Source organism: Artemia franciscana, chromosome 19 (assembly GCF_032884065.1).
Source record: "Artemia franciscana chromosome 19, ASM3288406v1, whole genome shotgun sequence".
NCBI classification, from domain to species: domain Eukaryota; kingdom Metazoa; phylum Arthropoda; class Branchiopoda; order Anostraca; family Artemiidae; genus Artemia; species Artemia franciscana.
In genome coordinates, this window is record NC_088881.1 from 19,500,713 (window position 1) to 19,514,711 (window position 13,999).

The 13,999-nt window shown below is 33.7% G+C and overlaps 1 protein-coding gene across 1 annotated transcript in view; it reads right to left on the reverse strand.

The window, feature by feature from the left end:
* Positions 1–249: 249 nt before the first annotated feature.
* LOC136039384 (putative GPI-anchor transamidase) overlaps positions 250–13,999 on the reverse strand; it is a 59,962-nt gene continuing 46,212 nt past the window's right edge. The window contains exons 5-7 of the mRNA XM_065723061.1: positions 11,882–11,992; positions 3,654–3,847; positions 250–1,428 (exon numbers count right to left, since the gene is read on the reverse strand). Of these exons, the coding sequence (XP_065579133.1) occupies positions 1,356–1,428; positions 3,654–3,847; positions 11,882–11,992 (378 nt within the window). The 3' untranslated portion in view covers positions 250–1,355. The remainder of the gene's footprint in view (positions 1,429–3,653; positions 3,848–11,881; positions 11,993–13,999) is intronic.

Genomic DNA, 13,999 nt, shown 5'->3' on the forward strand with positions numbered 1-13,999 from the left:
AAAAAAGAGTGTATCCCATTTAAAGAAACACATAAATCAAACTTATATTATGGTTTGAAAAACTATCGATAAGAACTGGCTCAGAAAGATCAAATTGTCTTGTATGGTGAAGTGTAATATAGAGAACATTTGAAAAATAACGATTTATTGTTACGTTTTACGTGTAGAAACCGCGATTTATCTTAATTGAATCTATCCTTCTTAGATGCTACCTATTACGCGTCAGGAACTAAATTACGTGATTACACGTTCACAGTCAGTGGGCGTTTATTGAGCATAAAGTTACAAAAAAGAATAAAAACTGTAACAGCATGAATTGAACGTCCGAATAAATGCATATATCCTGTCAAAAAAGTATCCACCCAAACCACAAATCCATAGAACCAAAGGGCAGGTAAGAAATCTGAATTACATTGCCTCTATAATTGTCTGGAGTTCATTCTAGCTCGTTAGATCAATCAGCCTTAATTGATAAGGATGCATTTTTCTGCTTATAGCCCATTAGTAATGGGACTAGATAAAAATAGTTTTAAATAGTTTAAATGAGAAATACACGTACTCAGGAATTTGAAGGTTTAGGAGGGGATGGCTTGGTGCAAAAACGACAAAAATAGAGAACTTACTATGAAAACTTAAAGCAGCAATCAAATAAGTGCTGGAATCATAGGAAGGCAGACCAAGAAGCCTCCTCCCATGTGAAATTGCCTGAGAGTTGCCTTATCAGTACTCTCTAATAAATGAAGATTCAGTTTATACATTGGATAACTCATTCATATACTCTTCGCTCTGATTCCAACGACGGAAAGATCATGGTAAGAAATGAGTTAGTGCAAATGAAACAGAATGTTGATGACAAACTGCCATTGTATGTACGGTAAAAATCTATCTTTTTACGAATTTGCAATCGTTACGAAAACGTAATTTACGTGTTTGAGTATTTTTGAATTGATCCTGCGAACTCCCCCGCCCAAACAAATGAATTTCTGCATATGTACCAGGAGCTAGCAAAATTTAAGTCACTTCTTCAACAAATATGGCTCTGAGTTTTGTTTCTGATCGATCCAATTGATTTTTGAATCAAAAAGTTAATTTTTCAATATTATTACACCAAAAAATACCCAGTTTCTGTATATTTTTCTTAATGATGTAAAAAAACGCAAGAAAATAATTTATTATGAACAATACTTCTCGCAATTCTCATAATTATGACACTAATAAGTTTGATACAGACCAAAATGCTGATAAGTTTTTGGTGAGCCAGCATATAGAAAAGCGAATAAAAAGAACCAACATTTACAGCATCCGAGAAACTGAAATACATTAAACAATAATCTTCATTTTGACTAAATCCACTATTATTTTGGAATGCGCAATTGATTGCCGTACTGAAACTTCCTGGGTGGTGAGTGAAGAGCCGTGCCCGTAAGCCTAGACAGGAAAAGAAAAATTTTTAACAGCTTTCGATGCATAAGTTTACCTGAAATTGTAACAGTCATATTCCTAAACAATGGAGTAGCATGAGGGAAAAGGGGTGCAAGTTCCCCTGAAGCAGAATTTCTTCAGCGCCAAAATTTGGCACAAAAATTTCAGGCGAAAAACAAACTTCTTAAATATATGACATAGAAGGTTCACCCCCTCCCTTCTTTGTATAACTTTAGAAGCCAGAGTAAATACAAACAGACTGCATACAAACAAATAGATTATATAGGAAGATAATCATGATTTGAGTGGTTTTGATACCTTGATTGATTTAAAATTAGGGTCAACGCAATAACGTTGAATAAGTAAAGTACAAAATGTCTCCCATCGTTGTTTTTCCCCAGCCACTTCAAGCACGGCAAGAGGCATGAATCATGATAATTGACACCATTGTTCACAAATAGATTTTATTCCAGAAAAAAGCTGACATGTTTGAGCTTGGCAATCCAATTGGCTTGAACTTTCAAGAATCGTGGCCTGTACCAATAAGCTTAAAACTTGATCGGGTGTCAGGATGTTATGTCAAATTTTCTTCAGCAGCATAACTATAAAGACCACAAACGAATGATTGTGACCGCTATGAAGGATTATGTTTTTCGCATTGTATAGTAAAGGCTGTAGAATAAATTCACTTGCTTTTTTGTGCTGAAATTGGCTCTGCTCATTTGGCTGATTCTCTATGTAAAATAATAGTGTTCGAAATATAAGTTCGAAGTCCGGGGAGGCAGAAAAATCCTCATCGCCCAAAGATGAACAACTTGTAGAATATTTGATTAAATTGTGTTTTCTAGTCGTAGAAAGATAAAGATTTCGAATTGCCTTTTGTACCAGTCCCTACCGATCCACAGCTACCCCTCATTAGGTAGATATGACACTGTAGATACATCTGTGATATATGTGCAATAGTTATTCAAATCCTGGGAGTTTGGGGCGACCATTCCCAGGTCCTCTTCCATTCTTATGTACCTCGAATTTGCATTAAGCGAAGTTTTGCCTTAGAAAGTTATGTGATCCACTAAAAAAAAAAAAAAAAAAAAAAAAAAAAAAAAAAAAAAAAAAAAAAAAAAAAAAAAAAAAAAAAAAAAAAAAAAAAAAAAAAAAAAAAAAAAAAAACTGATTTGCTTTATGAAATGAATTGAAACTTCGTATTCAAATAAAGGACCCTCTCAAGAACAAGCTTTAAAACGAGTAACCCTATTAGATATACAAGGCTTAGAACCAGAGAGCAAGAAGTTCCTGGGAATTTAAGCATGAATGGAGGGTTTGTGCAATCCTGGGCCCATCTACAAGAGTCAAAATCCTGCACACACAGTCTCAAGCCTATTACCTCCGACTCAATATATATTCATGCCTACAAATATTATGCTACTAGGGGGAGGTAGCCCTTAGTAGATAAATTACCAAGGGAGAGGTTTTTCAGCCCGAAAACGCCCGTCAAAACAGACCAGGCCCAGAAGAATTATCCATTAATCAGAATCCCATGCGACTGCTGTGCCGTTTACTAGGCTACAATTTTTTCGAGGGGTGCACTCCTCAAGTGGACATTGAGTTGACCTCGAGGTCCCCAGTCTAGTAGGTACTCCAAAAGGGTCGAGGCAGCCCTTTACAGAGGCTGCTGTCCATAGATCTGGATCTTACACCCTGCCGTAGTTTTCCTCCTAAAGAGGATCCTCCCGCAATGGTGTTCTGCATTACCATCCAATTTAACCCATTACCGGAAGAAAGTTTGCACCTCACGGGACGTATGGACACTATCACGGAGTCCACAGGCTCCTAAACCCATAAAAAAATGGACTGTCGACTGTCAAAAAATGGACCAAGGACTGTCGACATGAATGCACCTCATTCAATACCTGCAACAGCTCATATTCATAAAAATAAGCAGGCAATACCTTCTTACGATACTTAACAACAATTAGAACTGACTGAAACATTATAAACTGGTTAACTGGAAGGATATTCAATATAACATACATAATTAATAATTACTGTAAGAATGTACTAAGCTAAAATAGAAAGGACCTCAATGCATTATAAGGTAAAATAAACTTCAGGTGACACATCGTTCCCACAAAACAACGAAATATAAATAAAAAGACAATTGTTTTTTTTACACTCAAGTCTTAGAGCATAGCGGTAGAATAAAAAAAAAACCTTTTTAAAAAATAGGTTACCTTTGTCTGAAGTTTGAGGGGATCACTGTCAAGTTTTTTTCAAACCTCAATAATGTTTCTTTTGGAGAATAAACTTCAACAGGCCTAACTGAGCCAAAGAATTCTGTAACTCTGACTTCACGAGGATCACGCTGGTAAAGGTCAGATCTTATTCCGACTGTTGAAATACAATGCCTTTTTGGACAGACTTCAAGCTGGAAAGACAGAAAGAGATTAAGTAATAAGATAAGAGCTTAAAAGAAAGAAGAAAATCTTAAATAGGTTAAAAGAATGTTATTATTCCAAATTAGCTGAATTAAAACAAATACTTTCGAAAAAAAAACAAGAAAAGTTAAGAGTCATATTAAAATCTAAACGACCAGAACTAAAGTCATATAATAATTCAAACTTGAGACGGTCAGAAATTACAAGAGACGAACATATAAGAACCAAAACGAACAAAAATTAAAATGGATAATCAAGTGAAGCTTTCCTGTCGTGCTAGCCGCCTTGATCAAAATCTTTGGCGACACAGGATGCGTATTATTTATGCTGTATGTACATTGAATAGGCACAGTTTTGCTTAAGAATTAGTAAGAGATTCTAGGTTTCTTTGTTTTAAACTAGACTCTTATTGACTTTTTACGAATTATTGACATATTTAGGGTCCCCTATAATTTTTTACCAAAATTACTTCGGAAGCTCACTGTGGTGCTGGGAAAATTAGCTAATGGGTCCTATGTCTTTGAGACTGTCAGCCGACACTGATACTCGCGAAGTGACATTTACGGTATCTAACATCCTTAAGTTTGACTGGTTACTAATTTAAACTTCTATCGTTTTGAGATTCAGTTATTCATCTATAGACGTATCGTTATCTCAATATTAGGTCTTTCATTTTAATATCTGTTCGTTTTTGGTTTTCGTTTATAAATTCATAGTAACCTCTTTTCGTTATAACTTGGAATTGTAAAATGTGTTTTATTTCTACTAGTTTTAGCTTCAAATATGGCTTTTTAACTTTCTTTGAAAACTTCTCTTTGGAATGTTTTATTCAAAATCAATTTTAGTTCATTTTTATTGACGTGTTATATAGTAAGAATCTATATATATAAAAATAAGTTGTCTGTGTGTGGATCTGTGGATGGATCAGGTGACGTCACCTGAAAAAACTGGATCAGGTGACAAAACTGAAAACTGAAAAAACTAAAAAAAGGCAAAAACTACAAAAAAAAACTAAAAACTAATAAAAAAAATAAAAAGGCTAAAAAACTAAAAAAACTAAAAAAAGGCAAAAACTACAAAAAAAAATAAAAACTAATAAAAAAAGCTAAAAAACTAAAAAAACTAAAAAAAAGGCAAAAACTACAAAAAAAAACTAAAAACTAATAAAAAAAATAAAAAAGCTAAAAAACTAAAAAAACTAAAAAAACTAAAAAAAGGTAAAAAACTAAAAAAACTAAAAACTAAAAAAAACTAAAAAAAAGGAAAAAACTGAAAAATAAGCTAAAATAAAGGTAAAAACCAATAAAAAACTAAAAAAAAAAACTGAAAAAACTAAAAAAAGGCAAAAACTACAAAAAAAAAAACTAATAAAAAAAGTAAAAAAGCTAAAAAAACTAAAAAAAGGAAAAAAACTAAAAAAAATAAAAAATAAAAAAACTAAAAACAAGGAAAAAACTGAAAAATAAGCTAAAATAAAGGTAAAAACCAATAAAAAACTAAAAAGAAAAAAAGGAAAAAACTAAAAAAAGTTTTCATCTAAAAAACTAAAAAAACTAAAAAAGGTAAAAACTAAAAGAACTAAAAAAGAAAAAAATAAATGACGACACTCAAAGAGAAAGCGACCAGGACAAAAGGAATGTTCGATTAGCAATCAACAAAGCACCGGGACACAGGGAGTATAAATGACGACCAGGACATAAGTAAAAAAAAAAAACTAACAAAACTAAAAAGAAGGTAAAAACTACAAAAAAACTAAAAAGAAAAAACTAAAAAAAGGCAAAAACTACAAAAAAAACTAAAAACTAATAAAAAAGCTAAAAAACTAAAAAAACTAAAAAAAGGCAAAAACTACAAAAAAAACTAAAAACTAATAAAAAAAATAAAAAAGCTAAAAAACTAAAAAAACTAAAAAAAGGTAAAAAACTAAAAAAACTAAAAACTAAAAAAAACTAAAAAAAAGGAAAAAACTGAAAAATAAGCTAAAATAAAGGTAAAAACCAATAAGAAACTAAAAAAAAAACTGAAAAAATTAAAAAAAGGCAAAAACTACAAAAAAAAACTAAAAACTAATAAAAAAAGTAAAAAAGCTAAAAAACTAAAAAAACTAAAAAAACTAAAAAAAGGTAAAAAACTAAAAAAAATAAAAAATAAAAAAAAAATAAAAAAAAGGAAAAAACTGAAAAATAAGCTAAAATAAAGGTAAAAACCAATAAAAAACTAAAAAGAAAAAAGGAAAAAACTAAAAAAAATTTTCATCTAAAAAACTAAAAAAAACTAAAAAAGGTAAAAACTAAAAGAACTAAAAAAGAAAAAAATAAATGACGACACTCAAAGAGAAAGCGACCAGGACAAAAGGAATATTCGATTAGCAATCAACAAAGCACCGGGACACAGGGAGTATAAATGACGACCAGGACATAAGTAAAAAAAAAAACTAACAAAACTAAAAAGAAGGTAAAAACTACAAAAAAAAAAGAAAAAAAACTAAAAACTAATAAAAAAACTAAAAAATCTAAAAATCTAAATAAACTAAAAAAGAAAAAAAAAAGGAAAAAAAAGGAGAAAAACAAAACTAAAAAACGAATGTATATACAGACCGGGACACCGGGATACAAATGACGACCGGGACACAGGGAATATAAATGACGACCGGGACACAGGGACACAACTACAACGGGGACACCGGGGGAAACAGGGGGATATAAATGACGACCGGGACAGGGAATGGTCGATTAGCAATCACCATCAACAAAGCTCAAGGGCAATCATTAGAATCATGAGGTATAGATCTGAATACAGATTGTTTTCCCATGGACCATTATATGTTGCATGTTCAAGAGTCGGTAAACCTGACAATCTATTTATATGCAAAGACAATGGGACAGCAAAGAATGTTGTATATTCGCAAGTTTTACGTAGTTAAAACATATATATATATATATATATATATATATATATATATATATATATATATATATATATATATATATATATATATATATATATATATATATATATATATATATATATATATATATATATATATATATATATATATATATATATATATATATATATATATATATATATATATATATATATATATATATATATATATATATATATATCTATCTATATTCACAGGTGGGACATAGGGACACAACTACAATGGCGCGTAACTATTATGGCACGTAACGACTTACGCGCGCGGGGGGGCTTGGGGGGGGCGCGAAGCGCCCCCACCAACTAGGTGTTGGGGTGGCGCGAAGCGCCACCCCAACAGCTAGTATATAATAACTATAAGAATACTAGCTGTTGGGGTGGCGCTTCGCGCCACCCTAACACCTAGTTGGTGGGGGTGCTTCGCGCCCCCAAGCCCCCCGCGCGCGTAATTCGTTACGCGCCATATTAGTTACGCGCCATTGTAGTTAAGTCCCTGTGTCCCACCTGTGAATATAGATAGATATATATATTTTTTTTATCTACGTAAAACTTGCGAATATACAACATTCTTGGCTGTCCCATTGTCTGTGCATATAAATAGATTGTCATGTTTACCGACTCTTGAACATGCAACATATAATTGTCCATGGGAAAAACAATCTGTATTCAGATCTATACCTCATTATTCTAATGATTGCCCTTGAGCTTTGTTGATGGTGATTGCTAATCGAACATTCCCTGTGTCCCCATCGTCATTTATATATCCCCCTGTGCCCCCTGGCGTCCCCGTTGTTGTTGTTTCCCTGTGTCCCGGTCGTCATTTGTGTCCTGGTGTCCCAGTTTGTAATTTCTCTTTGAGTGTCGCGGTCGTCATTTATATTCCCTATGTCCCGGTGTCCCGGTCGTCATTTTTGTCCCGGTCGTCATTTGGGTTCCAGTGTCCCGGTCTGTAATTTCTCTTTGAGTGTCCTGGTCGTCATTTATATTCCCTGTATCCCGGTCGTCATTTGTGTCCCGGTGCTTTGTTGATGGTGATTGCTAATCGAACATTCCTTGTGTCCCGGTCGCTTTCTCTTTGAGTGTCCCGGTCGTCATTTATATTCCCTATGTCCCGGCGTCCCGGTCGTCATTTGTGTCCCGATGTCCCGGTCTGTAATTTCGTCAGTCGACAAACATGACGTCAGTCGACACAAAAACATGACGTCACTCGACAGACACACAGACAACTTCTTTTTATATATATAGATTTGTAAAGCTTCTTTTTCTCAGTTCTTGCTTAAGAATTTAAACTTTAGATTGTAGTTTAAATTTCGGACAGAATTTAATGCTCAGTAGAAACATATGGTCAGTAGTAGTTTTGTTCGATAATAATTTTATAGCATTTTTACTATAAATTTCTGGCGGAAAGGAGAAGGGTATTTTTGTTGATAAGAACTGAAAATAAACATAATTTTTGTTCTTCTATAGGACTGAATCATTCCTGATTTACACGTTGTAGATACCGTTGAAAATAAAGGGGAAAAAGGAGGTAAAGGATACGAAACTAGACCCTAAAAGTGCAAACTGGCGGTTCTGCCCTTCGGTCAGGAAGTACAATGGGAGCTGGGGACCAGCCATCCCATGCTTTCGCACACCCTTCCTGCTTACCTTCTCCAGATTTCTCCAGGTACTCATTTACATCTGGGTAGACTCTGAGCTTACAGTCACACCACTGACCCCTATCCCAAACAAAAAACTCTGGCCACATCAGGAATCGAATACTCGCCCTTCAGACAAAGGATTCCAAATCCATTGCACTAATCGCTCGGCTAGGACGACCGTTGAAAATACATGCATGTTAATTGACCATAGCTATATTTGTTTCCTTAATATACTTTTTCTTGATGAGAGGTTCCCTTGGCCCTGTTTATATACCCCGAAATTTTCAAGTAGAGTAAAAAAAAACATAAAACTACATATATAATAAACACATTTTTTTTATCACGTTGTCTCCTCTTAGGTTTGTTTTGCCCAGTAAGCTGCAAGTTGACATAAGGAAAACAAATACAGGGCTATTCTATATGTTATAAATTAATGCAACAAAATAATTTTCATTAGTTTTGTCTCATTGGGATCCCCTTGTCCCTCTCTGCATGCCCTGTAACTTTGAGGCAGACCGAGAAAACAATATTTGCTGCCCAGATTCAAAACATCACATATCCATACAACCAAACTTCAGAATGTTTCGTCTTTGTCAGTAGATTAAGTAAAAAAAAATTAACTGAAAATAAGGAACAACATTACAGCTTATAATGTTCGAAATTATTCCGTATATGAGGGGAGATGGCCCCTCTTTAATACCTCGTTCTTCACCATAAGGTTTTTAGTATATTTAGAAAAGGTAATTATTCTAAATAAGTGGCCCTTGTGTTTCTAGAGTCGTTCTTGAAGAATTGGGACAAAAGTCAAACTTTAGCATGAAAATAAAACAATTGATGAGGGGGAAACCCCCTCATTTATGGAATAGTTTCTGTTCGTTTTAATGTTTAATGTTGCTCCATACTTTGTGGTGAAAAATTTGCTTTTTACTTTGTTTTTGACTGTTTTTCAAATAATGCCAGGAATCCACCTCCTCCTCCATGGAAACCCTGGCACACAAATGCCATGGAAAGGTCCTTCCATGTAAAATGCCCCCATCTAAAAAATTTCCGCAGACAATGCCATCCTTGCTAAAAATTCTACCTGGAAAATTTCGAGATTTTCCTGATGCGCCTATTATTTTTTTTTTTCCCAGGACTAGCGAGGCACCAGAACATCGTAAGAGCATGTGAATGTGTAACCATGTGAAATCTTCACAATTAAGATTTTACTTTCCTTATCCCCTTAATGCGTCCACGAATTGGTCACTGGTTTTGAAGTCACACGTAGATCCGTCATTTGGGGGCAGGGAAAGGATACTGCATCTTGCATTTGGAGGATTTTTTTGTTTTAGCATTTTATGTTAATAATAATATGATTTTTGATGATCAATTGTCCTATTATATTGAAGTTTTTATGAAAAGTTTAAAATTCTTTGTAGCAATGATGCATACAAATTACAATACTAATAGCACAGATTATCGTAAATTATATTAACAATACATCTTAGATCTTTTTAGTGTCATTCAGTTTCCTAAAATCTACATATTAAAATTTCATATATAGCTAAAAATACATGATAAATAATTGAGTTTTTTAACTACAACTCATCAAAGATACTAAGAATGATATATACCTTGGGCTCTATGTGGCAACATTGCAGATCCTACTAAAAAGAAAAGTTAAGAGAGCTTTGGACCAGAACTTATGCCTTATTCCTTATTTTAATAAAACTCATCTTGACATCTATAGTTTCTTCGCCTAAGTTGGAAAACGATCTTTTTTAATACCTAAGGTCTAAAACCTTAGGTTTTATATCCTAAAAAAGAATAAGAAAACTATTTTGTAAAATCAAAGTTTTTCTGATAAAAGTAAAGGGCGAAGTTGAAACTTAAAACGAACAAAATTATTGCTTCGCGGTTTTTGTAATACATACCTGAAAAACTATTTAAAAGAAACTGGTTCGTGATATAACCAAATATTTGTAGAATTCTGAAAAACTAGCGCTTTACTGAAAAAACAAGACCGACACAAAAATAGGATTAAGAACTGAAAATTTTAAGTAGCCTCCAGAAAATAAATACTAATTTATGAGGCTTTGAATGCTATTTTATCGGCAACGAAGTCCATAAATTTTGCAATACGATTTTTTCAAAGTAATTAAAACTCTTTTCAAAATTAATCACCCAAAATAAACAACAAGGTTCCCTCTGGGTTCTCGAGTATTTCCAATTAATTTCATTTTAGTAGCTTTGCGTACCAATAGTGAAATGAATCTTGAACCGATAGTGAAATGAATATTAATTTATGCAATTGCTAAGTATCTATATCGAGAGAAAATACATTTGAATGTATTTAGGTGCCTCCCAATGAAACAAGCCATTATCCCACTTACACCTAGAGCACTCTCTATGGATGGTATAGGAGGTGGGGGTATGTTGAGCATTAAGAGAGTTAGGATTTATCGTAACAAACTGTGTTGTTTCATTTTGGTTCCGCGGGACGGAAAGTAAAAAATGGACGATAGAGCAGCGACGTGCCGTCAGTGTGTACGTTGTCCTTGACAAAATTGCTTCAGAGGATCTTGCCTTGATTGAACATAGCTAAGGAAACAATGTTGTACAGAAATTCCACCGTCATCTCCTGGCAGAGGGACATCGAAGATGGGCAGGAGAAAGTCCTTCGCACAAGACGTGTGAAAAGTTAAATAGCTTTTAGAGTTCAACCATTGGTTCAGCCTGCAATCAATAGTGGAAGAAATTTGCATGACAATTTTGGGAGGGTTTGAAATGGTCTTTAAAATTGAAGGGGGAGGAGTTATTTTTTTGTTTTTTTTCGACAAAAATACCGAAAAAAAGGAATTTTCAAAATCTATTTTCCCCTCTGAATTGGAGCCGCTGCATTTTAAGAGAGAAGCTTGACATGAGAAAAGTCTGTACAAAATTGGTGCCCAAATGCCGAGTGATCAAAACAAAAGCCATGGCGAGTCGGCATGTGCCGTGAATTTACAGAAGTTGCTATAAGTGAAGCAGACTTTTTAGACACCACAATAACAGCCGACGAAGCATAGGATCCCCCAAGAAGGCAAGAATAAGAAACCCTAGGTTCAGAACCATGTTCACTGTCCATTTTGACAACCGTGGAGTTGAATACAGCAAGCTTTTCCTTAATAATAAATCGTCAACACCACAATCTACAAGGACGCCCTTGCATGACTGCACCAAAACGTAAAGAGGAGACAGCTAGAGGGCGTTTCCGTAAGGAAGTTTTGAGGTTTTATAAGATTCTGATGAATATATTTCTGTTTATGACCTAAGTATAATTACTTTTTAGATGATCCCATATTTACACTTCTTAATACTGTCCTGGTCTGCCCTCGGTTAATTTTAAATATTTTGTGAGGAAGATCTTTATCTTGGATCACAATCCATGATTTATAATAAAGTTAAAGAAAAGATACTTACAAACTCCGAAAGACGTCTGTCGCTGTCTCGAGAAACGCTTTCGAGGAATTCCAGGGCAAAATATGTGTACCGATCAATAATATATACTCCAATAGCCGGATCTACATGATGCTGTAATCATCAAAGCGGGTATTAATAAGATAACAAACAGAAAAGTCTTATTTCCAAAAACTAGACAATTACCAGCCGTAACAGGCCTCGCATTTTAGAGTCAACATACATAATACTGAAAACAGTCCAGAAATTTGAACCAAAAACAACATTCATTCGAGTAAATATAAAGGAACAAAGATCAAGATTGAAAATTAAAAATATAATATGGACTTGAGTAAAAATCTTTTAATATAATTCATGAAGAAAAAATCATTAGTTCTAAAATTATTCACTAGTTATAAGAATTATCAATGATATATATGTTACCGTGAATTTCCAAATTCTGGTTAATGTTGACATTCATCGGTGAATGTTCGAAATTCCTTTCTCTTTGCTTGGATTCAATTAGCTTCACGAGTAAGCTTTTTCAGTCTTATGCAGGCTATGATGGTAAAAGTTAAAATTAGGTTAGGTTAGTTTAGATTTAGGTTCAATTTGGTTACAAATATCAAAGATGGGTTGAAAATGTAACCTAAGCTTATCAAACCTAGTCTAACCTAACCTTTCATCATCGAGCCTTGCATTAAATTGAAAAAATTGACTGGCGATGCTGACTAAATCCAAGGAAAAAAAAGGTACTTCGGGCATACACCGATGAATGTCGACATTCACGAATATCGAACATTCACGGTAAGCTAAATTTCACCAATTTTAAGCGTGAGCAATTTCCGTTTAATGTAGTTTACTACAGTCCCTTTTTCATCTTTCTTTTCTAACTATGCAGTCTTTTCAGCAGTATCATTTTGCTATAAATATAATCTTATAGCAATTTTTATTTATTTATTTATACCCTGCGCACTAGAGCCGTTTTTAGTAACATCATACAATCGTTGAAAAAAATAAGTCCCTAAAGTAAATACTAGTTTTTCCAAAAAAAGTAGGAACAAACTAAATATACTTAGTTTTAGAAAGGTAAAATCACCTATCTGTTTCAAAAACAAACACTCGCTTTTTTATAACATGATTCATAGCACCAGGCAAGTAGAAATTAGCTGACATGTGGTCAATGGAAGACTTTAAAACTCTTTAACTCCTTCAAAGAAACTGTTTCAGATGGCCATCTTATATTATCGTGGAAAATATACAAAGTGTAGCTGAAGAGACTCTTAGTTTTGCTAAAAAGAAAAGAAAACACCGGATAAGTGGTTCTTCTTGGAAACAAATGTCAGTGAGGAAAAAGATGAAAACCCAACTAGACTCCTATGACTTCAGTGCCACCTCTGAATATAAGGACTATCTAAAAAAATAAGTACAAAGAAGCCCACAAGGCTACAAAAGTTCAAATACAGTGGATAAACGTTGCTTCTTCGAGGCAAAATCTGCCAAAGCCAAGTCTGCTGCTAGTAAAGCTGATAGCAGGACAGTTTATCGCAAAAAGAGATTACAGGATACGTCAAAAAGCTTTCTACTACGATTGAGAGTAAATAAAGACGACTGCTAACACGCAAAGAAGAAATTGACAATAGATAGAAAAAGTATCACAAGATATCCTAACTATAGAAGTTACCCTAGAATGGTAACAAAGTGTTCTGGGGGTATTTCTTTGTTTATAAAATCTAATATTGAATTTTGTAGAAGATCTGACCTTGAATCCTTGTTTACATCAGTGGTGTCTAATAGTAGGACAGTTTATTCTCTTGTCATTGATCTGAAAAGCCAGTTTGCATGTGATACTGTTTGTTTGTTTTATAAGCCCCCTCCTTTTCCAGCACATCTGTTCTGTGATTTGCTTGATCAGCTTTCCGGTGTGGGGACTTTCTCTAAAAAACAAATTTGTGTTTTGGGAGACTTTAATTGCAATATGTTAAATGTTGGATCAAATGATGAATGTGACCATCTTTTTGATGAATTTTCTTCTTCAGGGCTACTTCCTTCAATTTTTTTTCCTTCTCGCGTTGACCCTTCAAGAAATTCTACCACTTTAATAGATAATATTCTCACTCCTCATTCTCCTAATTTGAAGTT